This window comes from Biomphalaria glabrata, chromosome 7 (genome assembly GCF_947242115.1).
Source record: "Biomphalaria glabrata chromosome 7, xgBioGlab47.1, whole genome shotgun sequence".
NCBI lineage: Eukaryota > Metazoa > Mollusca > Gastropoda > Planorbidae > Biomphalaria > Biomphalaria glabrata.
Genome location: NC_074717.1, coordinates 432,174 through 446,931, shown reverse-complemented (window position 1 = coordinate 446,931; position 14,758 = coordinate 432,174). Strand labels below are relative to the sequence as shown.

General features: G+C 34.9%; 1 protein-coding gene across 1 annotated transcript in view; it reads left to right on the top strand.

Annotated features, from left to right (window-relative positions):
* The window catches only part of LOC106058225 (protein FAN-like), a 44,783-nt gene that overhangs the window by 2,139 nt on the left and 27,886 nt on the right, over window positions 1–14,758 (top strand). The window contains exons 2-12 of the mRNA XM_056035400.1: window positions 4,311–4,409; window positions 4,862–4,940; window positions 5,044–5,099; window positions 5,548–5,632; window positions 6,975–7,088; window positions 8,079–8,131; window positions 8,429–8,561; window positions 9,537–9,608; window positions 9,696–9,804; window positions 10,007–10,100; window positions 11,098–11,180. Coding sequence (XP_055891375.1) covers window positions 4,311–4,409; window positions 4,862–4,940; window positions 5,044–5,099; window positions 5,548–5,632; window positions 6,975–7,088; window positions 8,079–8,131; window positions 8,429–8,561; window positions 9,537–9,608; window positions 9,696–9,804; window positions 10,007–10,100; window positions 11,098–11,180 — 977 coding nt within the window. The remainder of the gene's footprint in view (window positions 1–4,310; window positions 4,410–4,861; window positions 4,941–5,043; window positions 5,100–5,547; window positions 5,633–6,974; window positions 7,089–8,078; window positions 8,132–8,428; window positions 8,562–9,536; window positions 9,609–9,695; window positions 9,805–10,006; window positions 10,101–11,097; window positions 11,181–14,758) is intronic.

Below are 14,758 nucleotides of genomic sequence, written 5' to 3'. Positions count from 1 at the left end.
ACATTAAGCAACTAGTTGAGAACCTCTGAAATTTCATTAAAAGCCATTTTAAAAACACTATAGAAAATCTAAAATTAAAGGAGAAAAATCTCACCCAGGAAACTACAGACCAGTATCACTAATCAGCTTAAATCCTAGAACACATAAAATGTAGCAACATCATAAACCATTTAGACAAACATAATGTCCTTACTCCATACCACCATGGCTTTAGGAAATATAGATCATGTGAAACAAAACTAAAAATAATTTATAATTTTTTCAAAAGGTTTAGATAATAATGAGCAAAGAGATGATATATCTTGTTAGGTTTTTCACCACCATAGCTTGCTTAAAAAATTAAAATATTTTGGCATTGATGGTTCATTAGATTCAGGATATTCTGATAAGGAGAGAGCAAACTGTAATAATAAAAGGCTCTAAATCAACAGCAATAACTGTAAACTCAGTTGTACTTCAATGAAAAGTCTTGGGTCCACTACTATTTTTAATTTACATTTATAAGTGATTTACCAAGTTGCAATAGTTCAGGAACAAAGTCAGATTATTTGTAGACAATTGCATAATGTGCATGTGAGTCCATATGACACAACAACAGAATGAATAAAGAATATACTTGATAACACAGGCTGATAACTTCAACAATTTAATGAACAATAAAAAGGGCACAGTCCTCTGTCGTTGCTAGCCTAGCGTCGTCCTCCAAGGCGTCTTGTCCGTTACTCTTCTTGTTCCGTTCTCCTACTTTTTAATTACTCGTCACGTCACTATGGAAAAACCCGATTAACCTCAACTTCTACGCATCTTGTGTCATTACATATATATATATATCAATAAAAACAACACAAGATATTAGAAATGTGAATAAAATTAGAGCATGTCTTTCCCCCTTTAAAACTGTCAGTTATTAAGAGTAACAAAAAAACTAAAACAAATTAATCCCACTTATCTTATTCATGGTAAATCAGTAACACAGACTAAAAACACAAAATACTTAAATATTATAATAATTAAAAAACTGTCATGGAATAGACATATTGATGAAACTATCAAAAAATCAAAGAAAGCATTAGGATTTATTAAAAGAAATAATTTCTATAAATCAAATAAGAACATAAATTTAAAATGTTATTTAACCTTGGTTAGGCCAATAATAGAATATGCAACCTCTGTTTGGGACCCCTCAACTCATTAAACATTAAGATACTGGAACAAAATAAAACAATGAGACTCATAAAAAATGAATATTCACATTTGATTAGAAAAACACCTTTAGTAAAATCATTAAATTTAGAAAGCCTTCAGGATAGAAGTTTTAAAGTAGCAATTATACATAAAACGCTTAACTATAATCTTTAAATAAAAAAACAAAACCTAATAAAATACTCAGAAAGACACAAAGATAAAGGCACATTACTTGTTACATATGCTAGGACAAATTTGTACAAAAGCTCCTTCTTTCCTAGCGCTATTAGAGCATGGAATGGGTTGCCTGAACTAGCCAGGAAAATCAGTGACTTGGCGGAGTTTAGGTCATTGGTTAACATGCATGACTAAATGCATGATGCGTAGGATGTAATCATCTTCTTTTTTGAAGTAACGTCTGTATCATATAAGATAAGAAGGTATTACAGCATGGAATGGGTTGCCTAAGCCTGCCAGGAAAACCAATGAATTGGCAGAATTTAAGTGCGTGCATGACTAGATTGACCTAGGAACACATGTAGGCAGTAATCATCTTTTTTTTTTGAAGTACCATCTGTATTTCATAAGATGGTTATAGTATTATTATTCTAGAATCTTGATCTATTTATTATGTTTTAGTCATAGACTACTTAGAGACTTGATCTAGTTCTAGATGAGTTAGACTAAGACTTTACTGAGTGTCATAGCACACATAGTCATCTGGAACAGCTCATGGAATGGAACATCAGTTTCATAGACTATGAGAATGCGAGGATAGACGGGCCATCTGGAGACTACTGAGACACTATGGGATGCCTGAAAAAATTACAAACATCACCAGGAAGTCATAGGAGGAGATGAATGGCAAAATAGGGCATGGCAGACAACTGACAGTTGCATTCAAAGTCCAAACATAAGTAAGATAAGGCTATCTACTTTCTCCTTTCATGTTCCTGCTAGTCATAGATTGGGTCATGAAGACAGCAACAGACCAGAAGTGGAGTAGTGGACTGTGTGAAAACAGGTAGATGACCTCAAATTGGCCGATGACCTGGCTCTTCTATCTCACACACAGTGCAGGACAGGCCATTGTCCTGTTGGCTCATATTTCTCACGGCTATGGCCAAATTTCGATTCGCGGTGCCCCCGCTGCGGGGAAGAAGAGGAAACCGTGCCTCCTATTCTGTTTGACTGCCCCAGACTTGCTGATCTCCATCTCAACAGGTCTGGGAAACTAAAAATTCTCGACCTGTATGGTGACATTTATGCACTACGCAAGACAGCAGGATTTCTGTCCAGGGCTTTTGCAAGAGAGGATTTGAGCCTCTCAAGCCCTCACTCAAATGGAGTTTGATGATGATGATGATGATCTCACACACAACAGCAGATACAGGAAAAGATAAGCACCATTTCAGCTACACTGGGTCTTACCATAAACAGAGGGAAGAGCAAGGTGTTCAAGAAAAAGATGTCCAACAACGCACCCATTACAGTCCAATACGAGACATTGGAAGAGATGGAAAGCTTCACCTATCTTGGCAGTAACCTGGACACCTATGGAAGAACAGATACATAAAGCTCAAGCAGCCTTCCAGGAGCTGGAGATCCAGGAAAATAAGCACTTCAAGATCAGGCTCTTCAACACCATTGTTAAGCCAATTACTGAATTTTAAATGGCAAGACAAACTACCTGACACTGAAGTTCTCAGAAGAGCGACCTACAAAGCATCCACACAATCCTGATGCAGTTTCAGTTGCAATTGGCAGGCCACGTCTACAGGATGGAAGACTCCTGCATACCTCTTTAGGGACACCCTCAAAGCATCTCTCCTTCAAGTTTGACCCTGCCACCTGGGAGACAAAAGCACATGATAGAGCGTCATTGCCCTGCTCTGTGAAGACTGGCGCAAAAAATTACAGAGGCCAAGAGAGCTGTGCTGGTTGAAGAAAAGAAAATCTAGGCAACCCAACAAGCTCCATCTGGAATAACCTTCCCAGGGTGCATCCAAATATAGGTCTCACCAGCCACATGAGGAGCCACAAAACCACAGTGCCAAGCCTTCAACCCTCTGGATGACAAAAGTAGTCTTCATTGAACCATGATGTACGAACTATATAGAAGCCAATGCTACCTTATGGAGCAGAGATCTGGAGAACCACCATCACCACCATGAAAAAAATCCAAGTATTCATCAATACCTGCCTCAGGAAGATTCTTATGGTCCACTGGTCCCCTAATGAGGAACTGTGGCAAAGAACAAAGCAGCAGCCCATTGAAGTATCCTTCAGAGACGCTGGAGATGAATAGGCCACGCCCTTTTTGAAGCATGCTACCAACATTACAAGTCAAGCCCTCACCTGGAACCTCAAAGGAAAGAGGAAGAGGGGACAACACAGAAATACACGGTACCACATTTTGTAAGCAAATCTGAAAAAGAGACTTGCCCATAGCCAAAACACCTAGTTGAAGCTGGTTGTTGGCTTGTTATAAATGAAAGTTCTTGGATTCTAAACTAAAAATCTTAAATTTGAATCATGGTAGAAGCTGAAATGTCCCTGCATAAATGCATGATGTCTGGGAGTGTATCCAGTTCAAATGGTTACAGATATGTGTTGGGAACATTAAAGTTAGTTGGCCATGTTGCAGCCTTGTTAACACTGGGCAATAGTAACATGAACTTTAAACACATCATTTTTCCCGACTAACAAACTACCTTCCATACTTGTTAGAAATGATATACAATAACTAACTTTATCCACTCACCTGGCTAATATTTTTCTCTACAATCTTCCAGCTTAACCTCTGATGTGAAAAGTAATGTTTACTTAATCTCTGATGTGAAAAGTAATGTTTACTTAATCTCTGATGTGAAAAGTAATGTTTACTTAATCTCTGATGTGAAAAGTAATGTTTACTTAATCTCTGATGTGAAAAGTAATGTTTGCTTAATCTCTGATGTGAAAATTGTTTACTTAATCTCTGATGTGAAAATTGTTTACTTAATCTCTGATGTGAAAAGTGTTTACTTAATCTCTGATGTGAAAAGGAATGTTTACTTGTGACCTAAAGTATTTAGGCGCAATGTATATAAATCTGCTTACTCAAATAATTTTTTTTTTTTCAGATTTTCACTACTTTTGTTAGATCCTGGAGAAATTTACTTTGAAGACTTTAGTGTGTTCTATTATCCTGCTGGCTTATCTAAACAACAATCTCTAAACAGGTAAAGGAAAGTGCTTGGTAACTATACAGGCCAACCAGATCCATTAGATTTCTTTTAGTTCAGAGAATTTTGTTTGTTTGCATTACAAGTTTCTGATGCTCCTTCTCTATGTAAATCTCCTGCTGAACTGTGGGAAGAGTTTGAACCTGGGACCATTGAGACAACAGTCCAGAGTGCATAACACACTACTCGGCAACCATCCAATCTTAAACCCAGAAACAAATCAGTGTGTTTGACTTTACAAGCTCATCATTTTATTAATGGACTTGAAACTCTTTAATAAAATATGATTTTTAAAATGTTCACTTTTCTGTACATTTTGATGAATTTTTTTTTTTTTTTTCAAATATTCTAAAATCATGTGAAATATTTTAGTGTGCAATGAATTTTTGTTTTTGTTTTTTGTCCCTAGTTAAAAATAAAATTGTCACACTGTACTGCTTATATTCCAGGCAACAGCGAGGTCATTTGAAGCTGTGCTCCAAGTCTATAGTCTTTGTTCCTCAGGAGATTTTATTTCCGATACTTAAGGTACATATTTTTTCCTATTCCTAAAAAAAAGGGATTACTTGCTGTTCCTAAATAGATATAGTGATGGGCTGTTATCTTGACTTTGCCACAATTTTCATTTCAGTTTCCTCTGAAGTATGTGAAAAATATTGATGAATGGAGTGGAGGCCTGTTTACCAAGTAATGCATATTTAAATAGACTGTTGAAGGTAGATTTGTATCAATCGTAACTAAAGCTGCAGTGGACTGAACAAAAATTAACATTTTATCAAAATTAGGCGCAAGCCAACAAATTATTGACTGAATAGTTTATTAAATATTTAAAAAAAAGCACCATTATTTAAACCTGATTCAAATGTAAGTCTACATTTTTCTGATGTTCCTTCAGACTAGAACATTATTACATCCTAGCCCAACCTGCGGGATGGGGGGGGGGGGAAGGTTTTGAAATCTGGAAATTATCTAGGTGACAGTCCAGGCAGCCGTGCAGTTATATAACTGAAGAAAAATGTTGAATGTTAAATATGTGATTAGATATGAGTAGATTAATTTAAGCAGACTTAAGATGTAAGTTTAAATATACACTTATTTTTGCTGATTCATAATTTCTTTTTTTTTTAACTTGTAGAGTCGAGAGAGCTATTCAAATCCTAACAGACCTAACAGTTGAAATGAAAGAAAAAAATATAGTGGCCCCGTTTGTATTTAGAAAGGTAAGTCACCTGGTATTACTTAAAGAGTCTAATGTCTCAGAAATTGACTTAACATTTTTACATAGTATATCCTGTATAATTATTTTTATAGGGAGCATGTTGTTGTTTTTTTTATCTCTGTGTTCTAAAAATAATCAAATGGTATTGAAACTGTACAAAAAAAATATTTTTTTTAATTCAGGCTTTGGAACATTATGATGATTGCTAGAAATATAGAATGTTTTAACTTGATTCAAAATCAGTACACAATAAGTGTAGTGTTAAACAATAAGTGTAGTGTTAGACTGAGTAGTGTTAGACAATAAGTGTAGTGTTAGACAATAAGTGTAGTGTTTGACAATTAGTGTAGTGTTTGACAATTAGAATAGTGTTTGACAATTAGTGTAGTGTTCCAAAAGTGTAGCCTATAGAGCTTCATCAGTAAAATTCTTCAACAAATTTGATTAGTATTTATGATGTGTGCTCTTTTAAAGCCATCCTTCCGTTTCGTTATTCATGCCATCCTCCACCATTTTGCTGATGGCAAAGTTCATTAAAGACTGCACACAAAGAAATCTAATTGGCAACAGGCAAACATACCTACCACAATGCCTCAGCAATAATTTTCTGTTGTTTTTTCAGTGAAGCCATAAAATAATTTTGTTGTAAAAAAATAAGTGCTGCCTTAGGGCTGATTTCTGTTATGATGAACTTAGAGCTTAAACCCTGCACACTTTCTAAATAACCAGTTACTCCATCTCAACTTGAATCTGCGATGGTATCTCAACTCCAAACTTTCATCATTAGCTTGTTGTTTTGATTGTCTTTTTTTTCTTTCCCCATTTTTATTCTGTTTAAAAAGAGTGCAAATATATATTTCTATTTGCGTCTTTTGCTTAGGAAGTGTGCCATCATAATTTCTCTTTTGTTTAGGAAGAGTGACAGCATAATTTTTTGTTTTTGTTTTTGTTTAGGAAGAGTGCAAACATATATTTCTATTTGGCATCCACTAGCGAAATTTATTGTCTTTTGTTTAGGAAGAGTGCCAGCAAAATTTATTGTCTTTTGTTTAGGAAGAGTGCCAGCAAAATTTCTTGTCTTTTGTTTAGGAAGAGTGCCAGCAAAATTTCTTGTCTATTGTTTAGGAAGAGTGCCAGCAAAATTTCTTGTCTTTTGTTTAGGAAGAGTGCCAGCAAAATTTATTGTCTTTTGTTTAGGAAGAGTGCCAGCAAAATTTCTTGTCTATTGTTTAGGAAGAGTGCCAGCAAAATTTCTTGTCTATTGTTTAGGAAGAGTGCCAGCATATATTTCTTGTCTATTGTTTAGGAAGAGTGCCAGCATATATTTCTTGTCTTTTGTTTAGGAAGAGTGCCAGCATATATTTTCTCTGAACTATGCCTCTGTGGATGATTGTTTGCCTCAGATGTGTCAGCTACACAGAGCATCAACCCTTCCCCCAGGAGATCAACAAGCAATGGTAATCTTTTTTGTTATATTGACTGTATCTCTATTGGATGAATTTGAGTCAGATACATTAACTTCTTGTAGAATTTAACCTAATGGACCTCATTCACCAATCGTAAACAAACAACATTTGGTCACGTGATCTTATTGATAAAACAACGGGGAAAAAAATGTCACGTGACAACCATCATGAATTAAACATGAGATCGTAAATTATATAGAAGAGATAGAGCGCCACACGGCTAAATGTTGTTGGTTTACGATCGGCGAATGAGGTCCATTGCTAGGACTGCATTGGAACTAGGTATGCTCAAGATTTTAAGACTCAATCACTATGTTAAAGTTATGTCATTTATAGTTTAAAGACATTTTCTGCAGTTTGCAAAATGGTTTTTGTACTCCCCTTTTTCGATTAGTTTTATGGTGACCCAAGAGCATATATATTAAAATTAAGTAGACATTTTTTTTGGTTAGGCATAAATGAAATTTGATAGTCTTGAAATGGGAAAGTTTTTAGCCAAGTGAGATGAAAATAATTTCCATCTTTGGGAGGAAACCCCCAAGGAAAAATTAGTCTTGGAGAGGAGATGATCGCTACTAAGACTTATTAAACCCAATGAAAGGATCCTGCTTAGAACAGCTGCTGATAGGGAAAAGTGGAGGGATTTGGTTACTCTGTCCATGATTGTCAAGAGACAGATGAGATAATGAGAGAGAAGAAAATGAGTAGCTTTACTTTATTACTATTCATCAATTTCTTTTCATGCAGACAAGTGAAAGAGCATTTTGTTCCAATAAGATGAAATAATTAGCTTTGCATGTATTTCAAATATTATTACACTTACAAATGTAAACATTATTTTTCTTTGTTAACTTACTGAAGCATTTACAATGATTGTCTCTTTATTAATTCATATTAAAAATTTTGTTTATGTTCATTGAGAATATTTATGCCTATCTTAATGAAACTTCCAGTAAGAATGTGTTTGCACTTGTTTTTCAGCTAAATGCAATAATGCTGTCCCGGCAATCCAGGGTCAAGTTTAATACCAGTTGGTATGTAGTATTTCATTCAGAAATAGTTTCTCTTATTATTTTTTAATTGAATGAAATAATGATTAAATAGTATTTTTTACATTGTTTTTAGATGTAATATAAAATAAATATATTAATGTTAAAGGAAAAAGCAAAATAAAAATATAATTCTAATCAAATAATATTTCCTTCCATTTAGAGCAAAAACATTACTTTCTTACTAACACTAATGACAGCTTCATTACAATTTTAAAACGCATTAATAAAACTGGGGCTTTAAATATATTAAGTGTTTTTTTCATTAAAACTATTTCACAGGCTGGAGGATATTTATGAGAAGATTATTTTAGAAACACAAGGGGACAGAATCACTCCTCTGGTCACAAATCCGGGACGAATTATGTTGACCTCAAGCCGGCTTTATTTCCAACCATTCTGTAACATTGATAAGGTAAATTTTTGTAATGTAACATTTTATGACAGGTGAGCCAAGTAGAGCTGGGTGGGACAAAAAAGGGTACATTTTCCCTTGCAGACCTTGCGATCTACGGAGCAGATGACGTTAAGCCCACCTGTTTCTATGGCTAACGGTTAACGAGCAGGGTGTCATGTAACCAACACAACAACCAACCGCCTTTACTTTCCCCAACAAGAGTCAGGTACCCATTAGAGTTGGGTGGACTCAGGGGTGCCCTAAAAATCTGAAAATTCAAAATCACAGTCTTCACAGAGATTCGAACCCAGAACCCTAGGTTCAAAAGCCAATTGCTTAACCACTCAGCCACCGCGCCCACTGGGTGGGACAGTAGTCGGGACTTAAGTCCTACATAAATAAATGTGTATTTTTAAAAAATTTGTTTCTGTTTATCGTAAAAAAAAAATCTAACATCTGTTAGGCTGGGAAACCATTAACATTTTAATACCAGTTCCCTATCTGACTTTTTGTGTGTTAATATTTTGTGTATATGTCAGCCTTTTTAAAAAAGGATTTCACTCTGAAGTGGTTGACAAGTTAATTTCTGAATTTGATATGGTTGTAAAGTCCATGCAAATTCCACTTTTGTTTGCGGTCCCACAGTAAGTACACAGTGGCTGCAATGAATATGTGGTAGACTAATATAATTAGTAATGCTAACATCTACATCAAAATTATGAGTTGACTGGGAAAAGAAAGCTAAATAATGATGGATGGAAGAGGGAAGACATTTGGTGAAACAGTCTGCAGGAATGGGGGATAGTGAGAGGCAAGTCAAATGGCATGTACCAGGATCACATTATAGTAATTCTCATGTTAAATTTTATCCATGGCAAGAAAAAAATATGAGCCATAAAATTAATGAAACTTTTTAAAGTAACTCACTAATAAAAATAGAATTGAAATAGAACAAAGCATTTGTCTTTTAAATTTTCCACTTTGTTTCTATAGTGGCCTGTGTTGAAGTTACGTATAAAGGATATCAAAAGATTGATTTGTCGTCGATTTCTGTTAAGACAATTGGTGAGTAATATTTAACTTTGTTTTACTAATATTTCTAATTTTTAAAAACTTTTAATAAATTTCCTTTCATGTTTTTTTTTTAATCAGGGTCTTGAAATCTTCTGTCGAGACACTGCACCAGTATCACATTTGTTTATGGCTTTTAAGACAGAGAAGGCCAGAAACCAGCTTTACGAGAGTATTTTACATTTATCAGGTTAGAAGATATCTTGTGGATCTTCTCATTTACATTTCTTTCAAATTTTGTAGATGTCTGCATAGATTTTGTTTTGAAATGTCTGCATAGATTTTGTTTTGAAATGTCTGCATAGATTTTGTTTTGAAATGTCTGCATAGATTTTGTTTTGAAATGTCTACATAGATTTTGTTTGTTGACCTGCATTTTTGTTTTCTCTTAGATCTGAATTTAGAAGAAACTCGTCAAGAGGATGTGACATTAAAGTGGTCTAATGGGTTCATCTCTAACTACGATTATCTTTTATACCTGAACAGGTAGGAGAACAGATTTTAATTAAATAACTTAGGAATTAAGAGCTACTTAACTCCGTAATTATTTTTCCACGTTCTGACAGAATTGTTCATTTTTCACATTTGTACATTCTAGCCTGTTATGATTAGACTTCAATAACATTTTTGTTTGTAATCAGACAATGTTACTTTTGGTATAGAATTATAGGAGAGTGCATGCTCTTTTTTATATAACACAAATTAAAGTTTATAAAGCCAGAAATTAATTTAATTTAATTAGGTCAAATCAACAATGGTATAGTTAATTAGGAGAGAAAAAGTTAAAGCTTGTGAATGTAAGCAGTGCTTCAAAGCCAAATTTTATAGCTGAAGATCTGTATTATTTTTTTGTTTTTAAACTTGTCCACTATAAAATAGAAAATGCATCCATTAAAACACTGATTTCTTCCTAGTGGTCAAATTATTTATGATTATAATAATAATAATAATAAAATCAACAGTGGTATAGTTAATTAGGAGAGAAAGAGTTAAAGCTTGTGAATGTAAGCAGTGCTTCCAAGCCAAATTTTATAGCTGAAGATCTGTATAATTATTTTTTTTAAACTTGTCCACTATAAAATAGAAAATGCATCCATTAAAACACTGACTTCTTACTAGTGGTCAAATTATTTATGATTATAATAATAATAAAATCAACAGTGGTATAGTTAATTAGGAGTGAAAGAGTTAAAGCTTGTGAATTTATGCAGTGCTTCAAAGCCTAATTTTATAGCTGAAGATCTGTATCATTTTTTTTTTAAACTTGTCCACTATAAAATAGAAAATGCCTCCATTAAAACACTGATTTCTTCCTAGTGGTCAAATTATTTATAATTATAATAATAATAATTTTATTTATAAAGCGCTGTTAACAAACAAAATGTAGGCGCTGTAACAACATTACAAACAAAAACACGAGAGCTAAAATGACAGTTAATCTAAAAAAAAGTTTTAAACAGAAAGTTCTTTTGTTCTTCTTCAGTTTGGCAGACAGAAGTTTCAACGACCTGGCACAGTATCCTGTCATGCCCTGGGTCGTACAGGACTACTCAAGCAGCAAGCTAGGTACAGACGTTCTTTTAATGTTTTCTTTATAGGTGTTAGACACCTTGTTTATAGTATTAGTTATTTAGCGACGCACCATAGAAGACGCATATTGAACGGGACTAGTGACGTTTGGGATATTTTGGGTTTTTACCTTTTTACCTTTACCTATCCCTTAGTCTGTTGGACCGTTGGGGCACCAGGCAAGATTTGTCGACCGTCTTTCTCCATTCCTCCCTTTTTTTTGCCTTGTTCAGAACCTCTCTCAATGGCAGGCCTGTCCATTCTTTAATGTTGTCCTCCCATCGCTTTTTCTGTCTGCCTCTTCTTCTTTTCCCTGGCACTGTTCCCTGAAGAAAGGTCTTTGCGAGCCCCGTAGATCTCGTAATGTGGCCAAAGGTTTTAAGCTTTCGTTTTTTCACAATAGTAAGCAGGTCGTCATGAGCTCCGATCGCTACAGTAACCCTGTCTCTGATTTCTTGGTTTGTGATGCGGTCTTTGAATGTGATGCCTAGGATCCTTCTGTAGCATCTCAATTCCATTGCTAGGATCCTCCTCTCAAGCTATGCATTCAACGTCCACGACTCACAAGCATATAAAAATGTGGCCATGACCAGAGAGCGCATCAGTCTGATTTTGGTGCCGAGGGCTAAGCCCTTATCTTTCCATATTATTTTAAGTTTTGAAAGGGCTGCTGTGGACTGTGCTATTCGGGCCAATAATTCGGGTTTTGTTCCCTCATCTGAGACAATAGCTCCGAGGTATTTGAAGCTGTTAACACTAGTTAGCTTTTCACCTCCAATACTGATGCCTCTTTTAAAGCCCTGATGGCTATTGGTCATAATTTGAGTTTTTTCGGCATTTATTTGCATGCCATATGCTGCGGAAGTCTTGTCAATGCGCATCACCAGGTCAGCTAGTTCTTCTTCTGTCCCTGCTAGGCCGTCTATGTCATCTGCGAAGCGCAAGTTAGTAATTCTTCTTCCTCCAATGCTAACAGTACCTTCATAGCCCTCGAGGGCATCTTCCATTATCCTTTCAAGGAAGATATTGAAGAGTGTTGGTGACAGTAGGCAGCCTTGTCTTACTCCAACTGTGGTTTTGAACCAGTCCCCAATATTATTGTTGAAGTACACCGCACTGGTGGCCTCCTTGTAGAGGTTCTGGATAACTTTGATTATGTTTTTATTAATGTTGTACTTTTCCATTGTCGCCCAGAGTGCTCCGTGCCATACTCGATCGAAAGCTTTCTTGAAATCAATAAAGACATGGAAAAGATTCTCTTGGTGTTGGAGATATTTCTCACAGAGTATTCTGAGGTTTAGGATTTGCTCTGTTGTGCTGCGACCTTGTCTAAAACCTGCTTGTTCTTCTGATATGATGTTGTCTGCTATCGGTTTTAGCCGGTTTAATATGATTTTTAACAGTACTTTGCTGGGATGATGTCACCACCTCAAAGTTGGTGCCATAGAGTAGAAACCCTAATTCTGTATTGTGTATGTTAATTCCATATTGTGAATCTTATTCACAACCCATGTTGCACTAAGGTGAACACTTTTGACCTTAGGTGAACCAGAGAGTTAAAGGCAGTCAGTCCACATAGAGATCTTGTAGCAAGCACTTGTATTGAGTCACTTAAGATATAAGCAGTAGAGTTAGATGTTTAAAGTAGTTGGTTATAGAATAAGTACTAAGTTGTGATATTCGTATATTACTGTTGGATTAATACTGACCATTCCTGGGTCGAATTGTATGGTGTATTCACTATGTGGTGTTATAATAAACTTATTGTATCTGCTACACCCAGCGTCATTTCATTATTCAGTGATTTATAACAAGAACCCAATGTCACCACCACGCCTACATTGATAACCACAGCCACATTCATACTATATAAAATCAAACGGTGACATTTTATGGTGTCAGAAGCGGCCGAAAACGACATTTATGACAGCATTGTTCAAAGTCACTTTAACATGATATGCTGAGACAACCTGCGTGGACGAAACTAGACAACCCTGATCTTACAACCTGTGTGGGTGAAACTAGACAACCCTGATCTTACAACCTGTGTGGGTGAAACTAGACAACCGTGATACTACAACCGGTGTGGGTGAAAATCTAGTACTACAAGTCATTCAAGTCATCGTTTGAAGACAGCTGATATATGGTCAGTCGAAGTAGCTGACATATTCAAGAATCATCTACATTGAGTGCTCGTCATAATTCTAATGACACACTCCTATTGTCGCTGTCTAACAGCACATTTAATAAGAGAGCGCTCTCACTCTTAGACCTCTCTTGTCGTCACTACCTAAGGTCATTTTTAGTTATTTATATTTGTTTCAGCAACTGTACCATTGTGCTGTGGATTTAACAAGTGGATTACTTATGAACTGTACCATTGTGCTGTGGATTTAACAAGTGGATTACTTATGAACTGTACCATTGTACTGTGGATTTAACAAGTGGATTACTTATGAACTGTAACATTGTACTGTGGATTTAACAAGTGGATTACTTATGAACTGTACCATTGTACTGTGAATTTAACAAGTGGATTACTTATGAACTGTACCATTGTACTGTGGATTTAACAAGTGGATTACTTATGAACTGTACCATTGTGCTGTGGATTTAACAAGTGGATTACTTATGAACTGTACCGTTGTGCTGCGGATTTAGCAAGTGGATTACATATGAACTGTACCGTGGAGATATTTTATGTGGAGCATCACCGGAACTTTATGTACAAGTCAAGCATCAAGTGAATATTTAAGGGAAGTAACTTTAATTACCCTTAGTATTAATGAGTATTGATTAGTTCTCTTGAACTACACCACAATTTTTTTTCATTGTTTACATTTGTATTTATATATACATTTGACTTTAGGGACTAAATTTAATTATCTATTGAGTCTGAGCATTTATATTTTTTTTCAAGTAAGCATCCAGGTATTGGTAGGGACTCTTTAGATAAAGTAAATACTTGATCGTATAGCTGTATTAGTTAAGTTTGTATTTCGTCAAGTATCTATCATATTGTTAAACTCTTGTATTGATATTGTCTTGTTTACATCTGTTGAATTTTCTTTTTGCGTCATTGTTATTACTCATTGTAATTCTTTTGTCTACTATTTCTACTATCTTGTAATGTCTCTTTAAAGCAGACTGTTTAGTATCTATAGTGTATTTATGTTTGTCTAATTAATTACTTATTAATATATATATTTATTTTACTTCTTATTTCAACCTATTTTTTATTATTATCAACACTACACTACACACTTGAAACACTATGGGATATATTTTGATTTGAGATTGACAAGATTTATATTGTATATACTCTTCAAACACATTCAACTATTTTGATACTATTGATACATTGATCACTATTTACCAGACTAATAAGGCTCTCATAATTGTGAATTATTTGTTGCAATAAACTTTTACATTGCAAGTGGAGATACTAGAAATACATAATCATATAATTGATCAGTAAAGTATTACATTACGAACTAGACAAAGTACCAAGAATAACTTAAGATACCTCATAACCTCAATTGTTTCGCACAAAATATATATCTACTATTACCTGC